This window comes from Pyrus communis, chromosome 17, assembly GCF_041283825.1.
Source record: "Pyrus communis isolate YQ-2024b chromosome 17, ASM4128382v1, whole genome shotgun sequence".
Classification (NCBI taxonomy): domain Eukaryota; kingdom Viridiplantae; phylum Streptophyta; class Magnoliopsida; order Rosales; family Rosaceae; genus Pyrus; species Pyrus communis.
The window spans coordinates 12,906,466-12,929,090 of record NC_142581.1 but is presented as its reverse complement, the minus strand read 5'-3'; the positions used below and the strand labels follow the sequence as shown (position 1 = coordinate 12,929,090).

General features: G+C 41.8%; 3 protein-coding genes across 5 annotated transcripts; 1 reads left to right on the top strand and 2 right to left on the bottom strand.

Moving 5' to 3' along the window:
- Nucleotides 1–2,303: 2,303 nt before the first annotated feature.
- On the top strand, nt 2,304–4,535 carry LOC137708841 (mitogen-activated protein kinase kinase kinase 20). Its single transcript, XM_068447997.2, has one exon. It carries the CDS (start codon nt 2,724–2,726, stop codon nt 3,792–3,794), a length of 1,071 nt encoding a protein of 356 aa, XP_068304098.2. The 5' UTR covers nt 2,304–2,723; the 3' UTR covers nt 3,795–4,535.
- On the bottom strand, nt 4,356–6,575 carry LOC137708842 (Reticulon family protein). Of its 2 annotated transcripts, none has more exons than XM_068447998.2 (4): nt 6,303–6,575; nt 5,345–5,486; nt 4,644–4,713; nt 4,356–4,534 (listed from the first exon to the last, which is right to left on the bottom strand). In XM_068447998.2, the coding sequence occupies exons 1-4, from the start codon at nt 6,488–6,490 to the stop codon at nt 4,395–4,397; spliced, it is 540 nt and encodes a 179-aa protein (XP_068304099.2). In that variant the 5' UTR covers nt 6,491–6,575; the 3' UTR covers nt 4,356–4,394. The 2 variants fall into 2 exon arrangements, with proteins under 2 accessions (XP_068304099.2, XP_088546055.1); XM_088689929.1 differs by having other exon boundaries at nt 4,356–4,566; nt 6,303–6,573.
- Nucleotides 6,576–18,022: 11,447 nt separating this feature from the next.
- On the bottom strand, nt 18,023–21,965 carry LOC137709489 (putative mitochondrial adenine nucleotide transporter BTL1). Of its 2 annotated transcripts, none has more exons than XM_088688648.1 (6): nt 21,716–21,965; nt 21,288–21,443; nt 20,800–20,894; nt 19,823–20,156; nt 19,309–19,546; nt 18,023–18,632 (listed from the first exon to the last, which is right to left on the bottom strand). In XM_088688648.1, exons 1-6 carry the CDS (start codon nt 21,749–21,751, stop codon nt 18,382–18,384), a joined length of 1,110 nt encoding a protein of 369 aa, XP_088544774.1. In that variant the 5' UTR covers nt 21,752–21,965; the 3' UTR covers nt 18,023–18,381. The 2 variants fall into 2 exon arrangements, with proteins under 2 accessions (XP_088544774.1, XP_068304683.2); XM_068448582.2 differs by having other exon boundaries at nt 21,288–21,468; nt 21,716–21,847.
- Nucleotides 21,966–22,625: the final 660 nt, after the last annotated feature.

The window sequence follows — 22,625 nt, the reverse complement described above, 5'->3', positions numbered from 1 at the left end:
ACGTCACTCTCACGTGACGGCCAGCATGCCCTCCTTCGGGACGGGGTGTGTCACTGGTGGTCTAGGGAGTCCGATGGGTGCTTTGTATATTGTTGTCGGGGAAAAGGTAGTTTGGATGCTGGTGGTCCTGGGGGTCCTTTGGATTATTGTTTAACAAAAGTTCAAATTTGGGTGCTTTTATTTTGTTTATTCTAATGTTGGATAATGGAAGGTCTTTTTGGTGTTTTGTTTGTTGGAGATGGGTGGGTTGTTTTCAAATTGATTCAAAATGCTTACTGATTTGTTGGATAATAGGGTCCTTTTAGGTCCTTTTGTGCTTTTGTCTGTGATGTGCTTTGTGCTTTGTGCTTTGCTTTGTTGTTGGCTGTTGAATATGTTGAATTGCAATTTTTTACATTTGGGGTGAGTGTGTTCCTAAGGTTTGTTGGCTACACTAACTGGGGTCCTTTTGGTGCTTTTTTGTTGGTGAAAAAGATGTAGTGTTTTCTTTGTGTTAGGGCTTAGGGCTTAGGGCTTATGGGGCTTAGGCAAAAGCCTATTATAACTATGCTGCAAATGATTCACACTGTTGATGAAGAGAATTCAAATGAGGCGAGGTATAATGATGAAGCAAGTAGGAGATCTTTGCCCTAAGATTAAGAAGAAGTTGGAAGAAGCCAAACTCTTAAGTGGCAGATGCATTGCACAATGGTCAAGAGAGAAAAACCTAAGGATTATGTGGATGCTTACTATTCAAAGGCACGGTACTTGGAAGTTTATTCTCACTTAACAATGTCAATGAATGGTATGTCATTGTGGGAGGATACTAAAAACCCACCAATCTTGCCTCCATTATATACAAGGCAACCTGGAAGACCAAGGAAGAAGAGAAACAAAGAAGCTGCTAAATTGGAGAAAGATGGTGAACAAACTCCCACCAACCCACCAAATAATCATAAAGGTCCTCCTAAGCCACTTAAGCTAGGAAGGAAAGGGCAAGGTGCTTTGAAGTGTACTATATGCAAGCAAGAAGGACATAATTCAAGGACCCATCATCGACATCTTCCTCCAAGGGACAAATAAGTAACATTTTGTACTTTCTTTAATCCTTTCACCCTTTAATCCTTTATTGAATGATTTTATCCTTTGTTATAGGCATCCAACCAGCAAAAGGGAGAGCATCATCATCAGCCGAAGCTGCACCTAGAAAGAGAACAAGGAAATCTAAGGTAAAAACTTAATCCTCTCCTTTGTAGTTTACAACAGCAAGTTTAGTTTAGAACCTTGCTTTGCATCTGACCTTTTGTAATGAACATTGAAATTAGGCATCACAAATAGAGGATGGTTCATCTACAAATCCTGAAGCTCATTCACCGAGAGCCACCAAGCAGAGAGACAAGGCAAACCAAGACCTAAAGATGCCAGAAATTATAACAAATTACTATTTTTTTAGTTCATGTTTTATGTGCAATAGGGACTGAAATTATGGTACATGGGTTCTGGAATTAGACATCACAAACATTGAATTTCTTTTGTTTTTTTTTTGAACTGATTAGGAACCTGAAAATGCACTATTTTGCTAGATGGATTTCAGTAGGTTTTTTGAATCAATGCACTGTGCATTTTGGGATATTTAAGGATGTCTAATGGATATCTTTGTAAATGTTGGATGGATTAACGATGCCATATGAACTATAGTTCATCTTTTGGTCTTTGCAAATGTTTTGTTTGAAGTGGACTTTGTGTTCATCTTTTGGTTATATCATGTCTTTATGTAGGATTTGTGTTTATCTCTAGCTTACATCATGTGTTTATGTAGAATTTCCATTTGGTTTTTTTAGGTTGTATTATCTTCCAAAATCGGACCCGTTAAAAAATTAATTGTTTTTAATAATATTTTTTTTGCTGCCGTGGACTAGTTTTGGCAGGAAAAATTATGTTGAAAAAAAATTTCAAAATTTTTTTTTGAAAAAATGACGTGGAAATCAATTTCGGCGGGAAATTTATGTGGCAGACCATGGGGAAGTTCATATGTGGAGATGGTGGGACCCAACTTCAGCCACGTCAGCATATAATGGAGGAATTAACAGACAACGTAACGGAGGTAGAATATTGCAACAAATTCGTATATAAGGTATGATATTGAAACTTTTTAAAGATGAGGTATGAAACCGTTAATGACTTAATAGTTGAGGTAATTCTGTGTAATTTACCATTTTTTCAATTCTAATTTGCTAATTTGACTTGAAATGAGGTAATTGGGTAAGTTGGTTAAGATGGGCCAGATGGCGTAAGATCTACGGTCGAAGATATTTCAAATTTCAAATTTACGAAAGTATGTGATGTATTAAGATATTTTCTTTTGGTTGCATTAATTGGAGCGTAAGAACACCGCGAAGAAAATATGACCGTTGGAGACATAATTCCCTCCGCGCGCTTTCTTATATAAGCCCCAATCCCTGAATTCCAACTCCCACTAGGAAATCCAAACTCTACTTCCCCCCAAATCCTCCTTACACAGTAGCGAATAGCGACCGCCTTCAATCCAACCAAACCCTAGAATTTTTTATTTCAATCGCGATTCTTTCGTCTTCGTCTTCTGCGTCGATCACTGACGCCGCCGACTTCACTCCTCCGCCGCCAACCAGTTCAGTCTCTCTGTTTCTTCTCTGATTACTCTGATTCTCTTCTTACCCATTCCATCGGTGCCTCTTTTGATCATTTTTTTCTGAACCCAGAAAACAATGGGTTCGATGAAGAGGAAGAGACCGGACGAACCAGAGAAGAGCTTTTTCCGTTCGAAATTCGAGTGGGTTCGAGGGCCGATGCTCGGGAGTGGGGGATTCGGGTCGGTTTATCTGGCGACCGTGAAAAAGTCCAAGTTGGGTTGCGAGGGTTTCCCGACGGTGATGGCGGTGAAAACCTTCTCCAAGTCGAATGAGCTCGCGACGGAAAGTTCGTATCTGACCCTGTTTCGGGACTGCCCCTTTATTATCGGAAGCTATGGAACAAATCTGACCATTGGGGACGATGGTCACTTGAAGTGTAATGTGTTTTTGGAGTATGCCGATGGAGGAACAATTGGGGATTTGATCGAGAAATCGGGCGGTTCAGGGTTGTGCGAATCGGATGTGAGCAAGTATACCAAAGCGATTCTGAAAGGGCTTGAGTACATTCATGAAAGGGGTTACGTGCATTGTGATTTGAAGCCGGATAACATATTGCTTGTGAGATCTGATTCTGGTTTTGTGCCGAAAATTGGGGACTTCGGGTTGGCAAAGATGGCGATGCAGAAGCTGTCACGCCAAGGCACATCAATGTATTTTTCTCCCGAAACTGTGACTCACAAAATTCAGGAGCAGCCTTCCGATATTTGGGCAGTAGGTTGCATTGTACTCGGGATGTTAACGGGGAGACAGCCATGGGAAGTGAAGGGCGGCGCTGACCTAAAGCCTCTTATTGCTTCAAAACTTCCCAATGTTCCTGGCTGGTTATCAGAAGATGCTAAAGACTTTTTGCGAAAATGCCTAGTGAGGGACCCTTTCAAGAGATCCACAGCTGCTGAGCTATTGAAGCACTCGTTCGTGACAAAACTGGACAGGGTTGGAGAGGTTGAACCAGTAAAGGAGGTTGCTTCAGTGTCATCTCCGGAGCAATGCGATTATGGAAGCTTTATACCCCTTGGAAGCTGGAGTTCTGAAGAGGCAGTAGATTTTGGGCCAATTCCTCCTGTGGCAGTCTTGAACCCTAGACCGGTTATTCCAAGCACGGCTTGCCAAAAGGCGTCAAATTTTGCTGTAATGGGTGCAGCTTAGCTTTAATTGTTTCCATACCTGTTGACAAAGTCAGGGATGTGTACAGTGCAGCCATCTTCCGAAGGAGGTTGAGCTTGAGGAGTAAGTCTGATTATGTCCCCAAACATTTACTACAGTTAAGGCGCCGATTCTTCCTCTGGCACTCATGAGTCCAAGACCTGTGATTCCAACAACAGCGCATCAAAGGACTCAACTTTTGCAATAGAGGGTGCAGCTTAAGTCGAATTGTTCTGCTGTTCATGGATTGGTGTAATACTTCATTATTCCACATCTGTAATTGTAAATTTTGACATGTAATATCTTCTTGGTGGCTGTATCGATTTCACTTTATATATATGGAATAATAGTTCCACTTTGATCCATTTATCTTTGTTTCCTTTTGTAGTTTTTAAGTTGCAGTTCTCAAGCTCATTCAACAGTTCAAGCTTTATGCCTTTTTCGAAACTTGTCAAAATATAAGTTGTTCACAAGTTGTAAAGCTCATTGAGCTTCTCCGATCCTTGCCCTTTTTCAATTTTTACGACACAATGATTCAACACCGTGTTAAGTAAAGGCACAAGGTTGTAGCAAAAGCCAGCATTTATTCAGCAATAGGGTCATTTAATCAACAATTTGTACAGTATCACTCTCGGCAGCATCTTCCTCGGTTAGATCAGTTGTTCTCCTCAGAAATCGAGACAAACATCCACTGATTGACTCACTATTCTCCGCAACCATATAAAGGCAAAACAAGCATAGTCCTGTTTCAGGTGCAAACTCAATACATGTCACCCTGAGCCAAAAGACCAAACTACTTTAAATCATTTCAGCTACGGAGAGGTAGGTAACGGATTTAAGAAACCAACGTACCAATATAGGCAACTGTAAGACCTGAAATCAACCGTCCCAAAGCCGATAGCATGTAGAGACTAAACAGTATCTGGAGAAAGATTTACGTTGCATCTGTTAGCTGTGCGCAACCATCCCAACAAAAAGGAAAAACAAAAAAGATCAATTTGATGGACTAGCAGAGGCAAAAATTGTTCTTCAAGCAGAATGCTTTTATTAGAGCAAAGAACCTGCCACCACAAGCTGCCTTACTTAGGTTTAAGGTTCCACAAATAGATTGATATCTTGAAAAAATATAGTGAGGGCGACATGTACTCTGTGAAAAACTTTGTTCTCTTGTGTACTTCTATTAAAATTAAATTTCAGCTTCCACTTTGTTCTTAGAATATAATTTATAGTAAAACAAAGGTACATTATAAATTGTGCTCCCAGTGGTGTGAGATTCGTCATCAACATAAACATCGAAGTCTTCCCAATGAGAAACACACATGTGCAGATAAACAACATGCTTATGCGGTTATATGCCAAAAGAAATCAAAATTCTGACAATTTCCAAGTGCTTAATACAGGTTTTTAACACCTCTCCCTTGATACTTAAAGCAAGCGGCACTATATCTAAATGTAAGCTTTTGAAATTTATCATCCATACCAGCTAAGTTCTAGAAACTCTGCAACACCTCATATCAAGACAAAAATCCTTTTTAGGCATCAAGCATTCTTACCTTGAAAAACAACCTCTTGTCATGCCCTGTGGCCGCAACCCTCAATACAGACTCAGCTGCTCCTACGGTATTGGCTAACCACGCAACAATGCTATTAGCAGTGTCCTGCGAAATCTGCCACTCAAGTGGATCCACTGGTACCCTAATCAACAATAAAATTAGATATTTGAACACAAAGATTACCATTCACCGCTACAATATTATCAAGTACGTAAAATCATTATATGACATCGAGGCCTCTTATGAAATGGCACCATTGACATGTTTTTCGTTTGAAACTGACAGCATTTAATTTCAAAGAAATCACAATTTTTCAGTTCATCTATCATGGTACTAAGTACTAACTCTGGTACTTCTTCAATGCCCCATAACCTATTAAATTTCCAAATGCATCCACTAAATACAACCAAGAGTGTAGAAGAGCATCACAATCCAAACAAAACCCAAATTTCTTTAAGTATTTGTACTCAAACCGAATTAAGTACAAAAAAAGAAATTGCATTCACATTCGACCATTACCGGATAAAACCTGGTCCCCAAATCAGCCAACAACCCAATTACAAGAACTCAGAATCCCTAATCCACCATTAGTATAGTATCAATTGTAAAATTCATCTTTTGACATCGAACCCCCTAATCGATTCATCTATCATAGCAGTAACTTAATCTACTTACATTCGAATGCATTCATTCAATGCAACCCTACCAAAATCTAAACCAAAACCAAATTTCTCAAAAGCATTTGTAATCACACTAAATCAAATTATAACAAATTTGCATTCAGCTTCAAACAAAATCAGATTAAACCCCAAAACCCCAATCCAGCCAACAACCCAATAACAAGACCATAGAATCCCTAATTCCTCAAAAATCAAAACCCAGAAAAACAAACCACTCTCCTGAATTTTCCGGGGAGGCAGAGGGGAAGGGGAAAAAAGGGAAATGTGGGAGGACTTACGAGACGTTCATTTGGCGAAAGAGGAGGCCGAGAATGGCAAGTGAGCAGAGGAGGACGTTGAAGACGTCGGAGACGAGAGAGAGGAGGCTGGAGTTGCGGAGGGCGCAGTGGTAATAGACTAAGCTTCCGCATATTAGCACGACCGCCGGCTTCCCTACTTCCGATCGGTAATCCACCATTTCCTTCATTCCTTCGTTTCTTCATTTCCTCATTTCCTCATCTCTTCATCTGGATGTGTGTTCCTTCACTCTGTTTTTTTCTTCATTTTTTGGTCAAATCCGTTACTGGGCTCAGATATTTGGCAAATTTTTATTTATTGTATATTTGTAAAATAGATGTTCTTTATTTTAATTTTTGAGTTTTTTTTTTTTTTTTGAACAAATTGCAACAATTATGATTGATTATTTGAGTTTGTTTCCACAAACTAAAGAAAAAGCATTTGACTAAGAAAAAACAATGCAAATTAAAACAAAATTATATTTTAATAATGGTTATACACCGTGTGACACACCCCGACCGAGATCGGAGCGTGCTGGCCGTCACACGAAGGTGACGTAGCCATGTGCACGTGCGGAAGCTAATAAGATAGTAATATAAAAGTACGAACAATTAAAAACTAGCATACAAGGTACCAATACAAGTGCTAGTAAGTGAGATACAAATTCAGAGCAGGTCTATAGCAGCCCAATAAAAACGATAACAGTAGTACGCCCGAAGGCGACCCTACAATGTGGAGTGTCTGTCAGAACGCCGAAAAGCTCTCAAGGGAAACCACCGCAACGGCTAAGCAACTAGAACCTGGAGGGGCGCAAAACAAAAGCGTGAGTGGGCAAAAACAAATCTCTTTGAAAACCATTTAGCAAAATACAATCTAACCCCTCGCCGTAAAACCTGTATACTTCCCAGAAAATAAACATATAAACGTATGTATAGATATACCAAACATGCTTAAGGGTATGCCAATCATGCTCACTATATGCCATGTCAAAATCTCATAATGATATGCAAATGCTCAGGTATGAGTCATATCAATCGCATAATCCTCTGGCAGCCGGAGTCACCTAACGTGACCTGTACGGCTGCATATAGAGCTCAAATCTCAACTCAATATCTAAACCTGCCCACGAGTCGGAACCACCTAAAGGGGTCTGTACGACAGGCCTGGGTGTAACATGTATATACGCTCTAGTGCTACGATCACGTGAAGGCTGTGCGAATAATCGCGGGTCACCTACGAGTCGGAACCACCTACTGTGGTCTGTACGACAAGCCTATGCACCTAGCTTGGATCCAAGCTGAGCGTATGGTGCGGGAGGTGAACAACACGTGAAGGACTGTGCCCTACTCTGGGCGGGAGCACTAACACCGGGGGTGCAGGTTATGAGCTCTCTAAGCATCTCTAACCACTATTTAATGCAATCGTTAAATAACGCTTACCTGGCACTTACCTATGCCTCCACAGCACCCACATATAAATATATATGACATATGCATAATTGAATATATAATTAAACGTATATGCCACAACTCATGCATAACCACCAATTATATATAAAAGAAATGGCATATAACGAAGCATTTATACTAATTTCTGGGAATTAATATGTATATAGGTATATACGGAAAACAAAAGCCCACTCACTGATATGTAGAAGGGTCGTAGCCCCCCTGTCTCGCGTGTGCACGCTCGTCCTCTGGGTACGTGTCACCTAAATGCGAAACAACTATAAAAACGTTAACTTTAAAGCACATAACTAACTTCTCGTAATAACTTCTCATACATTGCTCAAAATGGACAAATGAATATACCAACGTGCTCTACACAACCTCAGGATCACAACCATATTTTTAAAATAATTTTTGGACCCCGCACGCGCCCCCACGCGCCAGCACAGGCACGGACCTACGCGCCCCCCACGCGCGGCCACGTGCCAGGCACACTGACAGTGTCAACAGACGCCGTCAGGAATATTCCGTTAAACTGACGGAATATTCCGTTAAAACTAACCGGATCCATTAACGGCGTTAGGAATATTCCGTCAGAATTGACGGAATATTCCGTCGCCTTCTTCCTTCGATCGCCGGCGACGTCGCCGGCGCCGGAAACTGGGAAAACCTGCAACTTGGGTTTTCTCGCTCATTTTTCATCCGTTTTTCGTGATTCTTGGACCAAATGAAAGCCCTAGACTAGTAGCACATGTCCCAACAAGTTTTAAGGGCTAAAACTAAGAGATTATACCTGTGCAATTTCTCCAAAACCGGCCAACTTAGAACAGGACGATCCCGACGTCCAATTTTGTCCAACGAAGCACTCCGAGGCTCCTTGGGACCTCACCAACACATCTACAAGCTTCAAAAGTCCAAAAACTCAATGTATAAATTTTGCATGAACAGTACACAATTCGGACCACTTCGAAACGACGTGAAAATGGTAGTTTTCTTACCTGAAAATGGTACCACTAGACTCCTCTCAGCTTCACGAGCTCGATGGTGTACCTGGCTCCCTCGATCTACTAAGATTTGAGGGGTTTTGGGGTTGTCCGTACCGTTTCTAAGGAAGAAGAGAGGGAGAGAGCACGGGAGAGACAGAGAGAAGGCAGAAGGAGAGAGAGAGACAGTGTCTGTGTGTGTGGGAGTGTGTGTGTGGTCCAACACATGCCACACCACACAAAGCAACCCACAACGTGACAAAAACGAACTAGGGGCAATAAGGTAATTTCACACGTGCGTTTTAATAATCCCGGGACGGGATGTCACAACCTTCCCACCTTAAAAGAATTTCGTCCCGAAATTCAAAACAACCCAGTAACCACCCCTAGTGGCCAAAGAACAAACGAGGATACAAATCCCTCATCCGGTCTTCTGTCTCCCACGTAGCTTCCTCAACTGAATGATTCCTCCACAAAACCTTCACCAAATTCACCGTCTTGTTCCTCAGAACCCTCTCTTTCCAATCGATGATCGTCACCGGTTCCTTGTCATACGTCAAATCTGGATTAATCTCTAACGGTTGAGGAGGTATCACATGAGATGGATCAGCAACATAGTGTCGGAGCATGGACACGTGAAAAACATTATGCACTCTAGCTAACTCCGGAGGCAACTCCAACCTGTAAGCTACCTCACCAACTCGTTCTGTGACCACGTATGGTCCAATGTACCTGGGACTCAACTTCCCCTTCTTTCCGAACCGCACAACACCTCTCCACGGTGAAAGCTTCAGAAATACCCAATCTCCGACCTCATAAGTTCTGTCCGTAGCATGCCGATCCGCTAGACTCTTCTGCCTGTCCTGAGCTGCTTTCAGGTTAGACTTAATCACCTGAACATTCTGATTAGTCTCCTCAACAATCTCTGGACCTACTAAGACTCTCTCGCCAACCTCTGACCAACACAATGGTGTGCGACAAGCTCTGCCATACAAGGCCTCAAATGGCGCCATGCCAATGCTCGAATGAAAACTATTGTTGTAAGCAAATTCCATCAAATCTAACCGTTGGTGCCAAGCGTCACCAAACTGCAACACCGAAGCTCGCAGCATATCCTCCAAAGTCTGAATAGTTCTCTCTGACTGTCCGTCTGTCTGTGGATGATACGCCGTACTGTAAAGTAATCTCGTGCCTAAAGCTTCCTGGAAAGCTACCCAAAATTTCGATGTAAAACGTGGATCACGATCCGAGACAATACTCACCGGAACACCATGGTACTTCACAACCTTTGAGATGAACAACTCCGCTAACCGGCTCAAAGAATACTTCTCTCTTACCGGAATAAAATGAGCCGACTTAGTGAGTCGATCAACGATCACCCAAATGCCGTCAAAGCCATTTTGTGTACGCGGCAACTTGTACACAAAATCCATGGTGATATTTTCCCATTTCCACTCTGGAACGGGAAGCGGCTGCAACAACCCAAACGGCTTCTTCCTCTCTGCTTTAACTTGCTGACAAACAGCACACCTGCTCACATACTCGGCTATCTCCCTCTTCATACCCGGCCAATAATAAAATGGTCGAATGGTATGATACATTTTAGTAGCTCCTGGATGCATGGCATAAGCCGAGATATGTGCTTCATCGAGAATTTCTTTCTTCAACTCCACACTATTAGGCACGAACATTCTACCTTCTAGCATCAACATGCCATCTGAATCCCGAACTCTGAGGTCTCGCCTCCTTCCTTGCTCTCGAGCTTGAATAAGTTCTTGAGTCTCCTGATCAGCTACCTGAGCTTCAAGCACCCGATCAACAAGTATCGGTCTAACTTGAAAATTAGCAAGTAGCGCCACTTCTCGATCTTCGGCTTCTAGCCTTACTCCCGTAGCACGCAAGTCCACCAAAAGAGGAACACGACTAGCGTACAACGCGTTAATACGGCCCTGTGACTTCCTGCTAAGTGCATCAGCCACTACGTTCGCACGACCAGGATGATAATCAATCGTGCAATCGTAATCGCTGAGCAACTCCAACCACCTCCGCTGACGAAGATTAAGTTCTTTCTGAGTAAAGAGATACTGGAGACTCTTGTGATCTGTAAAGATCCTGCACTTTTCCCCATAAAGATAGTGTCTCCACAACTTCAATGCAAAGATGATAGCAGCCTACTCCAAATCATGTGTAGGGTAATTCATCTCATGAGGTTTCAACTGCCGCGAAGCATAAGCAATCACCCTACCATGCTGCATCAATACACATCCCAGACCATTCAAGGAAGCATTGCTATAAACCTCGAAATCACCACTATCGTCTGGGAGTGCCAAAACAGGTGCATGAGTGAGACAATGTTTCAACTGCTGGAAACTCTGCTCACACCTATCATCCCACTCAAATTTAACATCCTTCCTCGTTAACCTCGTCAACGGCAAGGCAATCATCGAAAAATCCTTAACGAACCTCCGATAATACCCTGCCAAACCAAGGAAACTTCTCACCTCGGTGACGGTTCGCGGCTGCTCCCAACTCTCCATAGCTGCAACCTTCTGAGGGTCAACCAAAATACCCTGAGCAGAAATGACGTGTCCCAAGAACGCAACTTGGTCTAACCAGAACTGGCACTTGCTAAACTTAGCATATAACTGGTGTTCCCTCAACCTCTTCAACACCAACGTAAGATGTCGAACATGCTCCGCTTTCGACTTAGAATACACCAGAATATCGTCAATGAAGACAATGACAAATCTATCCAAGTAAGGCTGGAATACTCGGTTCATCAAGTCCATAAAGGCGGCTGGTGCATTCGTCAACCCAAATGGCATAACCAGAAACTCGTAATGACCATAACGAGTCCTGAACGCCGTCTTAGGGACATCACCCCTACTGATCTTCAGCTGATAGTAACCAGACCTCAAATCAATCTTAGAGAACACACAAGCACCTCTCAGCTGATCAAACAAATCATCGATACGAGGCAAGGGATAACGGTTTTTAATCGTCACCCGATTGAGTTGCCTGTAGTCGATGCACAGCCTTAAAGTTCCATCCTTCTTCATCACAAACAACACTGGAGCGCCCCAAGGCGAAGTACTAGGCTGGATAAATCCCTTATCCACTAACTCTTGCAGCTGAACTTTCAATTCCCTCAACTCCGCGGGAGCCATACGATAAGGAGTTAAAGAAATGGGATTAGTACCTGGAAGCAATTCAATAGTGAACTCTACGTCTCGATCTGGGGGTAAACCAGGTAAATCCTCGGGAAATACATCAGGGAAGTGTCTGACCACTCTCACATCCTCCACTCTGCTAGGAACAGCCTCATCTAGTACCACGTGAGCCAGATACCCCTGACAACCCTTAGTTAACAACTTCTTCGCTCGCAACGCCGAAATAACGCCATACCTCACCCCACTCTGCTCACCCACGAAAGTAACCACAGGTAGTCCCGGTCGGTGAAACGTGACTACTTTCCCGTAACAGTCAATGTTGGCACGATAGAAGTGCAACCAATCCGTGCCCAGAATCACATCAAAGTCCACAATATCTAACGGGATAAGATCGGCTGACAGGGCAACACCCTCTACGATCACCAGACATCCTGGGTACACACAATCTACAACGCAACTCTCTCCCCTAGGCATAACAAACTCTAAATCATACCCTAGAGGTGTGGGGCGAGGTTGCGTCACTTGAGCAAACGTATGAGAAATTATGGAATGTGTAGCTCCACAATCAATTAAGACTCTAGCGAAACAACCAAGAATGTTCAACGTACCCATAATCAAGTCTGGGTTGTTCTGAGCGTCCTGCAGAGAAATATTGTGAAGACGCCCCTGTCCCTGCTGACGCCCACCGCGGCCTCGGCTCGCCTGAACGCCGCGTCCCTGAGCACCACGCCCCTGACTGGGCTGGCCTGACTGTCTCGAAGACCCTGCACTGCTAGTGGCAATCTCCCCCTGCTGATACTGTCCTCCCTGATACCACTGTGAACCACCCGTTGGAGCTGGAGGATACGGCATATAGCCGCCCGAATACTGGGGATAGCCACCCTGGGAATAGGGATCCTGGGGATACTGATACTGCCCCGGAGCATAAGGAACAGCATCACCCTGATAATGGTAAGCACCACCTCGACTCGTCTGGCCGTAACTACTAGGACCCTGGATCTGCTGGAGCGGTGCAGGCGGCGGCATAAAGGTCTGCTGTGGTTTCTGCTGCTGCTGACCCTGGGGACAATTCGCCGCTCTATGTCCCACCTATCCACACGTGAAGCAACCACTGCTACCACGTCTACACTCGCCGAAATGCCGGTTGTTACACCTGCGGCAAATAGGGGCTCTACCTCGACCACCATCGCCCTGCCTCTGGCCTCTAGCGCCACCAGAAAATCTACCTCCACGACCCTGTCCAGTGGCACTGAAGCCACCACTCGAAGAACTAGAACTAGCTCCACCTCTTTTGAAGTTTTGAGTCTGACGGGGCCCGAGCGATGCCTGACCTTTGCCTTTGTCATCTTTCTTCTGGTTGCCTTCCTTCTCTTCATCAGTATCGCTCGACATATTCTCGGAGTCCTCGATCCTTAACAGTATCTCATAGAAGTCCCGGTAAGTCTCGCTGTGGACCGTAGACGCCATAGAACGCCACTTCTTCCTGGTGCCCAGACAGAAAAGACGGAGCATCTCCGCCGGATTACCAGCGACATCAGGGTGATAACGAGACAAGTCCGTAAACTTACGGTAGTACTCATTCGCTGACATCTTCCGCTGTTTTAACTCGGAAAACTCCTGTTTCTTACGGTCAGTGTACTCAGGGGGCACGTACCTTCTCCTAAACAACCCCGTAAAAACATTCCAATCAATCCTCTGATCCGGAGTCAACCTACGAAGCTCCTGCTCCCACCAAGCTGCCGACTCCGTATCTAGAAACCAAGCGGTCGTCTCAACCCACCTCTCCATAGGCAAGTTCCCCTGATTATGCAGCACCCGGAAAGTCTTCTCTATGTGTTCTAGCCAGCGCTCTGCGCTCTCGGGTCCCTCACTGCCCTTAAACTTATCCAGCTTCAAATTGTACATAGTCTCCAGATGAGTCCTCTGGGGAGGGCGCATCACTGCCTGAAGGGCTGTAGCAAAAGCTTCCCCCAACTGAGTAATATCGGGGAAAATGGGCTCAGAAGAGCGACGGGGTTCCCGACGAGGCGGCATAGTTCTGACAGAAGACACCAAAATTATTAGAATACTCACAAGGACACAGGACTGCCAAACCTAGGCTCTGATACCAAACTGACACACCCCGACCGAGATCGGAGCGTGCTGGCCGTCACACGAAGGTGACGTAGCCATGTGCACGTGCGGAAGCTAATAAGATAGTAATATGAAAGTACGAACAATTAAAAACTAGCATACAAGGTACCAATACAAGTGCTAGTAAGTGAGATACAAATTCAGAGCAGGTCTATAGCAGCCCAATAAAAACGATAACAGTAGTACGCCCGAAGGCGACCCTACAATGTGGAGTGTCTGTCAGAACGCCGAAAAGCTCTCAAGGGAAACCACCGCAACGGCTAAGCAACTAGAACCTGGAGGGGCGCAAAACAAAAGCGTGAGTGGGCAAAAACAAATCTCTTTGAAAACCATTTAGCAAAATACAATCTAACCCCTCGCCGTAAAACCTGTATACTTCCCAGAAAATAAACATATAAACGTATGTATAGATATACCAAACATGCTTAAGGGTATGCCAATCATGCTCACTATATGCCATGTCAAAATCTCATAATGATATGCAAATGCTCAGGTATGAGTCATATCAATCGCATAATCCTCTGGCAGCCGGAGTCACCTAACGTGACCTGTACGGCTGCATATAGAGCTCAAATCTCAACTCAATATCTAAACCTGCCCACGAGTCGGAACCACCTAAAGGGGTCTGTACGACAGGCCTGGGTGTAACATGTATATACGCTCTAGTGCTACGATCACGTGAAGGCTGTGCGAATAATCGCGGGTCACCTACGAGTCGGAACCACCTACTGTGGTCTGTACGACAAGCCTATGCACCTAGCTTGGATCCAAGCTGAGCGTATGGTGCGGGAGGTGAACAACACGTGAAGGACTGTGCCCTACTCTGGGCGGGAGCACTAACACCGGGGGTGCAGGTTATGAGCTCTCTAAGCATCTCTAACCACTATTTAATGCAATCGTTAAATAACGCTTACCTGGCACTTACCTATGCCTCCACAGCACCCACATATAAATATATATGACATATGCATAATTGAATATATAATTAAACGTATATGCCACAACTCATGCATAACCACCAATTATATATAAAAGAAATGGCATATAACGAAGCATTTATACTAATTTCTGGGAATTAATATGTATATAGGTATATACGGAAAACAAAAGCCCACTCACTGATATGTAGAAGGGTCGTAGCCCCCCTGTCTCGCGTGTGCACGCTCGTCCTCTGGGTACGTGTCACCTAAATGCGAAACAACTATAAAAACGTTAACTTTAAAGCACATAACTAACTTCTCGTAATAACTTCTCATACATTGCTCAAAATGGACAAATGAATATACCAACGTGCTCTACACAACCTCAGGATCACAACCATATTTTTAAAATAATTTTTGGACCCCGCACGCGCCCCCACGCGCCAGCACAGGCACGGACCTACGCGCCCCCCACGCGCGGCCACGTGCCAGGCACACTGACAGTGTCAACAGACGCCGTCAGGAATATTCCGTTAAACTGACGGAATATTCCGTTAAAACTAACCGGATCCATTAACGGCGTTAGGAATATTCCGTCAGAATTGACGGAATATTCCGTCGCCTTCTTCCTTCGATCGCCGGCGACGTCGCCGGCGCCGGAAACTGGGAAAACCTGCAACTTGGGTTTTCTCGCTCATTTTTCATCCGTTTTTCGTGATTCTTGGACCAAATGAAAGCCCTAGACTAGTAGCACATGTCCCAACAAGTTTTAAGGGCTAAAACTAAGAGATTATACCTGTGCAATTTCTCCAAAACCGGCCAACTTAGAACAGGACGATCCCGACGTCCAATTTTGTCCAACGAAGCACTCCGAGGCTCCTTGGGACCTCACCAACACATCTACAAGCTTCAAAAGTCCAAAAACTCAATGTATAAATTTTGCATGAACAGTACACAATTCGGACCACTTCGAAACGACGTGAAAATGGTAGTTTTCTTACCTGAAAATGGTACCACTAGACTCCTCTCAGCTTCACGAGCTCGATGGTGTACCTGGCTCCCTCGATCTACTAAGATTTGAGGGGTTTTGGGGTTGTCCGTACCGTTTCTAAGGAAGAAGAGAGGGAGAGAGCACGGGAGAGACAGAGAGAAGGCAGAAGGAGAGAGAGAGACAGTGTCTGTGTGTGTGGGAGTGTGTGTGTGGTCCAACACATGCCACACCACACAAAGCAACCCACAACGTGACAAAAACGAACTAGGGGCAATAAGGTAATTTCACACGTGCGTTTTAATAATCCCGGGACGGGATGTCACACCGTGGGCTTCTATACTTTTATACAAATTAAACGCATATATATATATATATATATATATATATATATTTATAATAAATGATAAGATAATGCACGCTAATTCAACTAAACTATGGGGGAGGAAAAAATTTCAATCCAAAATGCAGTAGATTGAAGAAGAAGGGTTGTTTTTAGAAGCAAGATAGAGTTTCTTCTACTTTCTGTTACTTTGGAGTTTGGATCCATTATTTTGACAAAAAATATTTTTTTCTTATTTAACACACCCAATTTTAATCCCAACTTTAAAAAAAAGTTGTTTTTAAAATAATTTTAACAATGCTAAACCAACCCTAAATGGTGTCATAACTTTCATTTGGCTTTAATTTTTTTTTTTTTTTCTGTTTTCACTATTTGTTTTTTTTGTCGGATTTTCTTTTTCTGGTTTTCATGGTTTTGGAACGCACTCTCTTATAACATTTTTATTCTTTTTGTTAATTCCATCCATTTTCTGTTAAATTTTCAAAAAAAAACAATTTTGAGACAAATAATAATTTCTGATCCAAAAACTTTTATTAACGCAAACAAGAATAAAACAGAATTTTGATCAACTAGAGTCCGGAACCAAAGTTTTCCATATATAAATAAGCTTCTTCTCAAAGCTCCTACGACTCCCACCTAGGGGTGACTTTGGATATCCCCTCAATTTCTTTCAATTTTATTTTGTTGTCTTACATAATTTTTAGAGTTATAATGGTGGTTGTCATCGTGGGAAGAGATTAAAATTGAGACATATGTACAAGAAGAAGAAAAAAAAAGTTAAATCATATCATTTGATCTAGTCACTTGCTGTCAACTTTATTAAGGTGAAAACTAAACTGATTGCGTTGTGAATGTTTTAGCATAACTCCTAGACGCCTTTCAAAATGTGATCACGTATTCCCTACCCACAAATGCGTAAAATGCCTTAGCGAAGCCACCAGGTTCCTTCTTAAGAATAAAGAAAAAACCTTTTTCAATTGCTGTAACTCGCGTTTTCTTATTTTGTCTCCTTTTTATCTCTTTTGTCTATGAAAGAAAGATGCAGGTTAATCCTAGTACATCTTAAAAGTATTTTTCATTTTCAAATGAAAATTCCGCTTGGGATTACTAGTTTTCTGGAAGGTTACTTTGATCCGATGTGAACTTGCTTATAAAGTGATGCCGGAGCTCGGCATGGCCTTCAGAACAGCTTGCACCTCGCCCTCGGAAAATTAAAGGAAAAATTAACAATGAGGAAGTGAAAATTGTAGCAATGCTCTCTCAACTAAAAATTCATGACCATTGGCACCAAAACATGCAGTTATGGTCATTTTCATCTACTTCGTCAAAATTCTATCAAAATGAGTTATGTTCGAATGATCATTGCTAGAATTGGATTAAAATTGAGAGATCATTGCTCCAATTGAGTTAAAGTTAAGAGATCATTTTTCCAATTAGGTTAAAGTTGAGAGATCATTACTCCAATTGAGTTAAAGTTAAGAGATCATTTCTTTAATTAGGTTAAAGTTGAGGAATCATTGCTGCAATTGTTCTCATTTGGTTTTCCATATTTGCCCATTAGCTTCATGTGCATAACATGTGACTTAATTTGACAAAAGTTCTAACGGAGTTGACGAAAACGACCATAGCTGCACATTTTGATGAGTTAAGAGACCAATGCTTATAAAATTTTAATTGAGGGCTCATTGCTACAATTTCCAAGTACAAAATCATTGCTGAATTGGGCGAAATTTGAACTTATATGGCAAAAAAAGTATATTGATAAAAAGGCACTATGTTGTAATGGTACAACACATTCATCGGTACTTCATATTCCTTGTAAGGCACATAACTGAAGCTCAGCTGACCGTTTGGTTAAAAAAACAACCGGAAACCAGCCCCAACCGAAAACCGAAAACCGAAAAAAGAAGAAGAAGAAAGTAAAACTCTCAACGGATGCAAGATCAACCAAACTAGCCTAGGCCTGCGTAAAACAACCTAGACGTAACTTCAACGAATTAGTCGACACCTCCCGCCTGGTAATTTACACCAGTTGAGATCCCAATGTGAGTTTAAACTATGATCCTATGTGAAACCTTGCTTGAGCTTGTTACAGCTTATAAGGTATGTCCCTGAACAAGCAATATGTCCTTCCAAGCTTCATAAAACATCCAGGTGATGCCGGAGGATGGCATGACCTTCAAGCAGCTTGCACCCCACCCTCTGTAAAGTCCCCGCAAACCTTCTTCCCGGATGACTTCTGAAAGTGCTGCTAACATGTGCGGTGGGCACTTGCCTTTCAAAGCTCCAACCATCAGCCGTTTCCTGGCCACCTCCAATGGAAAGCTGATTGTGCTAGCCGTAAAACCTAGACATGTTCAAGTAAGCTATTAGATAATCAAGTGGTCAGGATACGATACTATACTCTGTGAAGAAAATTATTCATCCAATCATTGAAAATTATTCATCCAATCATTCAGCAAAAGAGCGCCGATGTTTCAAAGTTCTGCATACAAGTTGCAAAATTGACAAGTAATTTTACTCAGTCTACTTCCCTAATTATGCAGTTCATTCATATTTCTTGTGTCCAAGAGGTGGAAGACCTGAGACTATCAGAATAAAGTCGGTGAACTACAACTTCATTGTCCAATAATCGATAAGTAGCCCAAACAAATCAACATAACTCTTCCATACTTCTAATTAGTAATTTACACAAAAATTACATAAATTGTTGCATCACACTGACATTAACAAAAGCTTTTTCCACAGGATGCATGTTTTACTAAACTGATGAACAAAAGGTTATATGCCGTCGGTAGGCAAAATACTCAAAATAGAATGCAAAAAGAAAATGCTTCAATAATCTTCACGACTTGAGACATATTATTCTTTAAAAAATGGACCATGACATAAGAATTAGGATCCACAATGTCCAAAAACTAATCAAACCCGAAACAAGATTTGAAAGGGAAAAGAAAAAGAGAGGTAAATGGTTTGCACTATCTTTTCAATTTGATTTACATAACCAAGGCCAAGTTTCTGACCTGCAAGAGCTCCGACCAGTAGCATCTCAGGACGGTTAAGAGACTCTTTATTCTTTGCTTGACAGTAGGATTTCTTCAATTTCTCATACATGAAATAGTAACATGTACTGTAAGGAAGCATCCCAATAAGTGTAGGTGAAAGACCAGAATAGCATGCAGCAATCCCACCCTCCTTATAAATCTTGCTGATTGCAATGCTTAAACTGGGATACGCCTCAGGAGACACGGTCAGCCGATCCTGTTGTATGAAATTAGAAGAAAGACACAATAAATAGTTAAATACCAAGAAAAAGTGTCAAACATTAGCAGTTCCTAATTAAAACATTGTACAGTGAAATCGTAAGGAGATGTAATCCAAGAGGATATAAAACGCAGAATATATTTCCACATGAACACACGAAAACCACACATATAAATGAAACACGGAAGATGAGATAGATAACATAGTCATCAGAAATGATATAATGTAGAGCAGGCCAGACTAAATTTCTATCCTCATAAAGTGTACCCGTACCTTTAGAACTTCAAGGGGATGACACACAAGTGTGCTAACAACTCCGGCAGCAGCACCAGCCACAGCGACAGGGGAAATCCAGGAGATAGAGAAGTTCAAGGTTACAGGACCAATCTGCACCTTTGGGGATTCACCCTGCTTCCACTTTTCTTGTGTCGATGTCATTGCTCGTTTAATGCACTCAAATGTTCCAAACTCAACAGCTTGTGTGGGGATTATGCGAAGCATGTTGACTGCATTTCCAGCCCACAGTCCTTGCCACCCTTGCTTCTCAATGACCTCTAAGAAACTGCCACAAATGTGTCTAGATCCGACACCAACTACCATTCTGGTTCTGCACATATCAAATCCAACAAATTATGATCATGTATCAACACTTACAAAATAATCTTCATGAATTACATGTCATTACATATTTTCAAAATGGTCTGAATGAAAATAATCTTCATGAGTTACATGTCATTACGTATTTTTCAAAATGGTCTGAATGTAAGCTATTTGAAATTCAAATCGTTAAAAAAACCACTTATAAGAAACCCTTGGAAAATCCTCTAACTTCCCTAGACTTTTTCCAAAACTGTAACATGTTAGTGGAAGAAATTAAATAAATTTGTCCCATAGCTCAGCCACCCTCACATAAACTCGATCGAACACTACAACATTGAAATTCATATAGGGGAGTGTTATTAAACATACCACATTAGGATCAATTCATAACAAAATCTATTCCATTTTTTTTTTTTAATTAAAACAAGACTATTTCCATCCGTCCCCATTACATCTCAGTACCTTATATACGGAGTCTACAGACATCAAATATAAACCCAACATTGTTGTCTTCAGGACTTTCGTTGTTAAATGAGCTAATTTCGGGTAGGATAACACTTCTTCACTTATATATGCTCATATAAACACAAAGCATCAAATGCAATGACTACTGACAACATTTTAAAGAGGGTGAAACAGCAACCACTAACCTGATGGTCTCAAGAGGAGCAAGAACAGCTTTGGTCATTGCCCCTGCTAAAGCGCCGCTTAAGAACTCTCTAACTTCTCTCGTCTTCGAGAAATCCTGAAGCACATCAAGGCACACTTTGTGTGATACCAATGACAAAATAGCATGGTATTTTATTTTTGGCCCTTAAAATTATGCCCAATAAATCGATATGAAATTCTATTGAAGAATGATACCAAAAGTCCCATCTTTTTCAATATTTGAACTTTTCCAAAAAAGAGGCATCTCATTCTCAGAGTTCAGGGACACAATAATTAAACAAAAGAAACAAATTAGATGGCAAATTTCCACACTGGGTTTTTGTTCCTGAACAAAAATTATCCATATAACTCCATTTCCCTAACTTTTATGCCATTTTCTCAGCAACCAAACAGACCAATAAGAAAAAAAATAAAAAATTTCCCTTCAGATTATAATCAAGAGGCGCAAAAAAGAAGTTGGGGGACTTACTCTGAGGGGCTGGGAGAGGTCAGGGAGCTGAAATCGGAGCTCGAATTTCGGGTGGGCAGCCTCCTTCTCAAGCTCAAGCTTTTTGGGAAGTATGGCCATACTGTACACATCCCCAAAAACCCCACCACCACTGCACTTCTTCTCCTTCTTCAGAGACTGTGATTCAAATGCCATGCTTTTCCTTATCAGTATCAAAAAGCAACGCAAAATCCCCCAAAATAAAAAAACTATTCAATCAAATGCAGATATCTGTATCAAAAAATGAAATAAATTCCAAAAGAATATGCAATCTTTTTTTCTTAGATTCTTATTGCATAAAGCCTGCACACACACACACACATATATATATATATATATATATATATATATATTTGAAGAAACGGAGAGAGAGAGAGAGAGAGAGGGACGTGGGTTTGGAATTGACATGCCTGAGAGAGGGAGAGGGAGTGGGGTTTTGGGGACATTGATTTTTCTTTCGGGGGTTTGGTTTTTTGCTGCCTTTTGTGACCCGCCGAGTCTCTCGTCAAGTTTCTCAAACGTTTATGCTGTGGTTGTTTAAAGTTTCTTGGGTATTTATGGCGACACACAAGGGAGAACACTTGGCCACTCTCCCATTTGCGCACCGCAACCCTACGCGCCCAACAATTGAGACGGTAGAAAGATAAGGAGGGAAACCATGATTTACGAGTGTTTTATGAGAGCAACTCCACCCCTATCCACTTTGAGCCAGCACCCAGCCCATTTATCCACTTAATTGAACAGTAACAGACTCAATGAACAGTAATAGGCCAAAGCATCTCCACCCCAAAAAAAAATGTGCTGGCACCTAGTCTAAAAATGCGCTGGCACAAACGATCTCCACCCCTACAAAATGCGCTGGCACCCAGTCCATTTAAAATATTAAATAATTTTTTTATAAAATAATAAATAAAAAAATAGTTTTAATTTCGGATATGATTTTTAACCAATCTCGTCACGCCACGTGTCATTATCCGAACGTACTATTTTTTGAATAGATTTCCGCTAAGATGGAAGATGAGGGTTAGGTATTTATAGAAAAAAAAAATTAATTTTTTAAAATTTTTCTGTATTTTTTTAAAATTTTTGACATTTATTAATTAATTTTTAATAAATTTTAATGTTGTAATTAATCGGGACCGTTGGATTTGAAAAATAATCAAATCCAACAGCACTCATTACGCCACGTGGCCAACGGTCAAATTTCTGACCGTTGGGCCTTTTTTTTTTTTTTTTTTTTTTAAATTTTGGTGAAATAAACGTGGACCGTTGATCTGTGATCGGACGGTCCAATTTAAAATTGAAATTGAAAATTTTTTT

Excerpts from the sequence above, each read along its gene's own strand:
- LOC137708842 (XM_068447998.2), bottom strand. The coding sequence starts at position 6,490 with ATGAAGGAAATGGTGGATTACCGATCGGAAGTAGGGAAGCCGGCGGTC. Across the intron at positions 4,714-5,344 it reads ACAAGAGGTTGTTTTTCAAG|ATACTGTTTAGTCTCTACAT; the intron begins GTAAGAATGCTT and ends ATCTTTCTCCAG. Across the intron at positions 4,535-4,643 it reads TCTTACAGTTGCCTATATTG|GACTATGCTTGTTTTGCCTT; the intron begins GTACGTTGGTTT and ends CACCTGAAACAG.
- LOC137708841 (XM_068447997.2), top strand. The coding sequence starts at position 2,724 with ATGGGTTCGATGAAGAGGAAGAGACCGGACGAACCAGAGAAGAGCTTT.
- LOC137709489 (XM_088688648.1), bottom strand. The coding sequence starts at position 21,751 with ATGTCCCCAAAACCCCACTCCCTCTCCCTCTCTCAG. Across the intron at positions 20,157-20,799 it reads GCTCCTCTTGAGACCATCAG|AACCAGAATGGTAGTTGGTG; the intron begins GTTAGTGGTTGC and ends TGATATGTGCAG. Across the intron at positions 19,547-19,822 it reads ATCCCCTTGAAGTTCTAAAG|GATCGGCTGACCGTGTCTCC; the intron begins GTACGGGTACAC and ends TTCATACAACAG.